The sequence below is a fragment of the Crotalus tigris genome, unplaced genomic scaffold, assembly GCF_016545835.1.
Source record: "Crotalus tigris isolate CLP2741 ecotype Arizona unplaced genomic scaffold, ASM1654583v1 scf7180000018301.7375997, whole genome shotgun sequence".
NCBI lineage: Eukaryota > Metazoa > Chordata > Lepidosauria > Squamata > Viperidae > Crotalus > Crotalus tigris.
The window spans coordinates 1,482,162-1,488,161 of record NW_024096931.1 but is presented as its reverse complement, the minus strand read 5'-3'; the positions used below and the strand labels follow the sequence as shown (position 1 = coordinate 1,488,161).

Genomic DNA, 6,000 nt, shown 5'->3' with positions numbered 1-6,000 from the left:
GAGGGAACATCCTCTCTGTTTTTTCCACCAATCCAATTCAGTCTGTCAGGTTCGGGATGTTGTGGGCTGTTGCCCAAGGAATGTCGGCTGGTGGGGGCCAGGGAACCGCCAAAGCCCCCTGGAACATTCTCCCTCGAGATCAGAATGAGCCCAGCCCTTTCAGGAGTCTGCGAGGCCTTGGTTCTGTGCCTGGGTCCCCAGGTGTGTTAAGGGCCCCTTGGCTATATTAACATCCATGGCCATAGCTCTATTTGGCAACCACATACATTTATTTTGTCTGGCTTTCCATTTGTTTTTATGCTTCATGATATATGCCACCCAGAGTCACTGGTTCCGGTGGGCTGTTAGAGGAACAAAATAAATCCCACATAGCAAAACTTTTAATACATAATGGAGGTTCACAGACCAAGAACACAGAAACACAAACGGGTGCGAGTGTGCACACACACACATGACCTGGAACAATTTAAGCTGAAGTCGAACATGCAGGAAGTGGCAGCACAAGAAGGCAAGGAAGGAAGACAGCCAAACCAGGCTGCTTTGCCTATGGGGAAAGGGGAGGGGGAATGAAGCAGAGCCCTGGGAAGAGCTCAGAGGAGAGGGCAGGGCAAGGGAGGGGCTGCACCTCCCCAGAGACCATTTGCAGCCCCCATTTGCCTGGCAGCAGCTTTTGCCCTCTCCCTTAGTAGCTAATCTCCCCCCAACTGCCCCACCAAGTGACCCATGCGGTCCTTTCCTTTGGCCGTTTCTCCAAGGTGACCATCGGTTGGAGGGCGCAACGGATGTCCCTTGGAAAGGGGCCCGATCCCAGCCCTGCCAGCGCAGGTCATCCCTGGACCCCACGAAGAATCAGAGAAGATCCACTTTGATTAACAGCCCCCAGAGCTCTGGATGTGGGCTGCAGCCGCTTCCACAACGGGCGGCCAAAGAGAGGGTTTGACAGCACCCCAGAAAGCTCTGAGGAGCTAAGAAAAAATGAAGGACAGCAAGGAGGGGAGTCAGGACCCCCTCAAGGGAGGATTGGGATCAAGTGGGAAGGACCAGCAAGAACAAGAGCGGCAGCATCCTAGATGAATCCCACCCACCCACCCACCCCACAAAGCACGGAGTGCTTCACTCTGCTGCTCAACAGAACAAAGTGGATGTAGAGTTAAATCATCATGGAGTACATTGCAGGGAGCCAGATCAAGGCTCGCCTCGTCCAACCATCCAGAGGAAACCAGAACGTCTGATCAATCCAGGAGGGAGGACGTCACCAACAAGGAAGGTGGCCTGATTGGGAAGCTGGTCAGCTCTGGAGTCAGCTGCCTGCAGGGTGCCCATTGGCCATGCCAGTCCTAAACCCTCCCTCCCCCGAGAGGAGGAGCTTCTCAAATCTGGGTGAGGGGCAGGAATTTCTGGTAGTAGCTCTTGGTGACATCCATCATCAGCTCCTGCGTGCACTCGGGCAGCTCCCCCGAGAAGAGCCCTGGACAGGAAAGGAACATGAGCAACTCGCTGGCTCTCCTGCCCCCCCCCCACCAGTACCCTGCCCCTTCCAGCTTACCTGGGCAGCCAGAGAAAACGGTAAAAGGTGGGACCACTGTTTCCGGGGGCAACACTGTGTTGTCAAGGATTCTGCAGCAGTCTTTCAGGACGCACCTGCGACCCTAAAAGGACACCCGGAAATGAAGACGTCATCTGGTGGAGCCTCTTGGGCAAAGGGATGGAGCCAGCCTTGGGTTCCTGAGGATCCCTCAAGCTTAGCAAGATAAGCAGATTTCAATTCCCAGAAATCCCATGCTGGCTAGAAATGAGACATTCACACATCTTAAAGTTGCTAAGCTGGAGAAACGGGGCTTTAGATGGTCTCCGTAATGTCATCTACGTGCCAGGAATCTGAACTACCTGGAGGGTAGCCAAGATGGCCTGAAGCCCAGGAGTCCCCCACATCATCTTGCTTCAGGGGTTGCTGCCATAACCCCACAATGGTGAAAGCGTCGGGGCTGATCCCCAAGAAATGGGGGGAAGCAAAGTAGAAATGAGTTTGGAAGAAGCTCTAGGCCAGCCCCCCCCCCCCAATCTTTTGGGCACCAGGGACTGGTTCCACGGAAAGAGGTTTTTCCTCGGACTGGAGGGGGTGTGGTTTCACATGCTGCCTGCATCCCATGGATGGGGCTTCGCTTGCTTGTGCAGACCGGTTTCTGGCATGCTGTAGACCAGGGCCAATCCACGTACCAGGTATTGGGGGACCCCTGCTCAAGGCCACCCAACAGAGCCTCTGAAAAGTCTCCAAAGCAGCGGTTCTCAACCTATGGGTCGCAACCCCATTTGGGGTCGATTGACCATTTTACGGGGGTCGCCAAAGAAGGCGATCCGCCATTTCCCCCCCTCAGGGGTGGCGTCGCGCATGCGCGCTGCGCGTGGGGGTGGCGTCGCGCATGCGCGCTGCACGTGGGGCGCCGCCGCACATGCACGCTGCGCGTGGGGGTGCCGCCGCGCATGTGTGCCGTGCGTGGGGGCGCCGCCACGCATCCGCGCTGCGCATGGGGGCGGCAACGCACATGTGCACCGCGCCGCGCATGCACAGCACGTTTGTGTGACGGGGGTCGCCGTCACACAAACGTTGAGAACCACTGCTCCAAAGACACTGTAACTACAAAACAGCCCCTGACTTTGTTGTGCTTTTAAGCCTGAGAGGTGAAGCCAGGATACCCAGTCACACATGAGCCTGTGTTGGGCCGTAAAGCAAGTAAACAAGTGTTGCAATTGCTGCCCGCATAGAGGAACCAGCTTGCTTAGCTAAGGACATCAAATATGGCCCTCCCCTCCCTTGAACATGCTTCATGCTGCTCAGAATTAATTCTCAATAAAAATGTGTTGTTTGATTTGGCCATGAAAACATTGTTCTGATCACGAAGGCTGTCTGGTGATAATCTTTTTCTCCCTCCCCCCACCCCCAAATGACTTGAAAGTGGATTTTTAACCCGAAATGGATAAGCAAGCAGTCATTTGCAGGGTAAGAAGTACTGGCTCCTCACCTTTACTTACTGGTAGCATTTTGCTCAGACTCCCTAGAGACCCCAACAGGCTTTAAGCCCAAAAAGAAAGATGTCCTAACTCAGGGGTCTCCAAACTTGGTAACTTTAAGACATGTGGACTTCAACACCCAGAATTCCTCAACCATCAAGGCTGGCTGGGGAATTCTGGGAGTTGAAGTCCACACATTTTAAAGTTGCCAAGTTTGGAGACTTCTGTCCTATCTGGATAACTTTCAGTCGTGTTGGATGGGCAAATGGCACCTTGGTAAAAACACTGCTGCAACTTAGCTGACTGTCACGTAAGGCGCCTTCTCGGAGATTGATCTGGAGTGGTTCATCTCGTTCGTTCTTACAGTCCACAGAGCCAGGGGACATTATTCTTTATGGTGGCTGCTTTTTCCTGTTGCAAAACCTTCTAGCTACTTAATGGGCAGCCCTCCCAGCTGGGACTTGTCACCTTCATGCATAAAAGGAACAAGCACACCAAGAAAGCTTCTCAAAGAATTTGAGATCACCGAACAACAGATCAATCCCATCGCCCCTTAATCTGAATGAATGTGTTTGACTCTTTCTTGTGAGGCCCACTTAGGGTCCACATCCAAGCTCCCAGAGCTACAGGTGAAGGTAGATTTGAGCCAAAGTCCCTCTTCATCTGAAGCCGAGCAGGTACGCGCACTTACAATGACGCAGTTCTTGCCTATGTGGACATAAGAGCCAATCTGAGCCGCATTGACGACACAATCCTCCTCAATGAAGACATGATCCCCGATGTGCAGAGGAAAGAAGGCAACCCTGCAGAAAAGAAAAATGGAGCTTCATCACCAGCATTCCTTCCTTGCTCAGGCCGAACAAAACCAAGCGACACGGCGTGCACCTGGCTGCAGGTTCTGCCGCTCTGGTGAGGGGACAGAATGCAAGAATCCCAAGCCCCCCCCCAGCCCCCTGACTGAGGCCAACAACCAGCAGAGATCTTGAGGATTCCTTTCTGTTCACCCACCCTTCCCTCCTCAGTGAGAGCCAAGAGCAAAAAGAGATGGGTGGTACAGCAAGCTGGGGAATTCTGGGAGTTGAAATCCACACATTTTAAAATTGCCATGGTTGAGAAACACTGCCCTAGTGTAGGGAGGCCAATAAAAGTTATATTCATATATAACATGTGTTAAATATATACAGCACATATACATATGTGTGTATGTATATGCATGCATGTGTATATGTATGTATATATGTATATACACACACACGCACACACACACACACATACACACACACACACACACACACATCTTAGCCATTGTCCATCCACTGCAGGATGGAGGCCTCTTGCGCAGGTTTCCAACCAATATGGTCCTTAGCTTTCTTTTGCCAACTGGGCCCACGATATTTGCTGATGTTGCCGATAAATCTTGTTTTCAGTCTCTTTCGTGGACACTTTTGATCAAGTGGGATCCGTTCTATGTGTCAGGATCCCCAAAGAAATGTATTCTTTTCGCTTCCTATGCTTTGCCAGGCTTGGTAACCATTCTTTGGGGCCTGCCATTCTGTTGGGAAGGGGGATGCTCTGGGATGCCTTACACCAGGCATGTCAAACTACCAGCCCGTGGGCCGGATGCGACATGCTGAAAATGCGCCCACCCCATTGCCGGCAATGGGGAAAAAGTCGTGATATGTCACACGATGTCAGGGGTTTGACATGCCTGCCTTACACTGTCTTGCTGCTGTGCCCTTCCCCAGGAGAAGGAATGCATCTCCCTTATCTGGGTGACAGTTGGTGCTTAGATCCAGAAGCTGAAGAGAGCGCCAATGGAGCCAGTTACCAAAACCCTAGGCTCGTTGTGGCAAACCTATGGCACGTGTGCCAGAGGCAGCACTCAGAACCTTCTCTGCGGGCACGCGTGGCGTCGCCCCAGTTCTAGGCCTTCAGCTGGGTTTTATAAAACCTTTTTGCTTTAGGCCTCTGCCGCCATGTGCAAAAAAAAAAAAAAAAGGTTCAATCAATCAATCAACTTTTTGCTGGGGGGGGGAGATCTCGCAAAGTTGGAATTGATTGAACTTTTTAGTCCCACCCAATCTGCCTTTACCATGCCCACCCAATGGGCCACGCCCACCCAATGAGCCACGCCCACCCAGCAATACATAAATGGGTTTGGGGTTGCAGTTTGGGCACTCAGTCTCTAAAAGCTTCGCCATCACTGCCCTAGGCTGCCTGTGGACTGGCTGGACTTCAAAAGGACACTGCGACTCTGGGGGGGGGAAGAGTAATAAAGATTGCTTTTAATATGCTATTTGCGCAGGGTTTCCCCCAGACCTTGCCTTGCCATCCCTGCTGTCCTCCCCCCCAATAAAAGTTCCTTCTGAGAGAATGCCCGTCTCAGCAGCGCTGCTTCCTCGGGAGGCTGAGCCGCGGCGGGTCCTCCCACCGGGACCGCCCGGGTCCACCTGCCCTCCCTGCGAGGGGAGCAGCCCCTTCCCCGTTTCGGGAAAGCAACGCTCGGAGCGAAGCGAACGTTCTCCTTCAGCCCGGCCTTTGGCGGAGGGCCAGGCGGCGAGGGGCTCCTATCTTGTGGAAAAATAAAGCCTTAAAAAATAAAGGGCTTTTACGAAATTCCATGGGTGAAAGAGAGATCTTTATTTTTGCGCAAAAAGGTTCAGAAGTGATTTAACAATCAGCAAATTTCTGAACAAAGGGGAGGGTCTGAACTAAAGCTTTATAGGTTTCTTTTTCTCAGGAACAAAGGAAGCATAGATGGAATCTTACACTGTATATGGAATCTACTTTGTGTAACATTCAGATTAGGTCCATTTCTCATGGGAATACAATGAAGGCCGTTTTTACTTTTATACAATGTTTCTAAATATGCATTAGGTCAGGGGTAGGCAACCTTGGCTCTTTTATGACTCGTGGACTTCAACTCCCAGAATTCCTGAGCCAGCACAGCTGGCTCAGGAATTCTGGGAGTTGAAGTCCACGAGTCATAAA

General features: G+C 52.0%; 1 protein-coding gene across 1 annotated transcript in view; it reads right to left on the bottom strand.

Annotated features, from left to right (window-relative positions):
* Positions 1-1,098: 1,098 nt before the first annotated feature.
* Positions 1,099-6,000, bottom strand: part of DCTN5 (dynactin subunit 5) — a 5,683-nt gene continuing 781 nt past the window's right edge. Inside the window, exons 4-6 of the mRNA XM_039349700.1 lie at positions 3,701-3,812; positions 1,547-1,649; positions 1,099-1,468 (exon numbers count right to left, since the gene is read on the bottom strand). Of these exons, the coding sequence (XP_039205634.1) occupies positions 1,371-1,468; positions 1,547-1,649; positions 3,701-3,812 (313 nt within the window). The 3' untranslated portion in view covers positions 1,099-1,370. The remainder of the gene's footprint in view (positions 1,469-1,546; positions 1,650-3,700; positions 3,813-6,000) is intronic.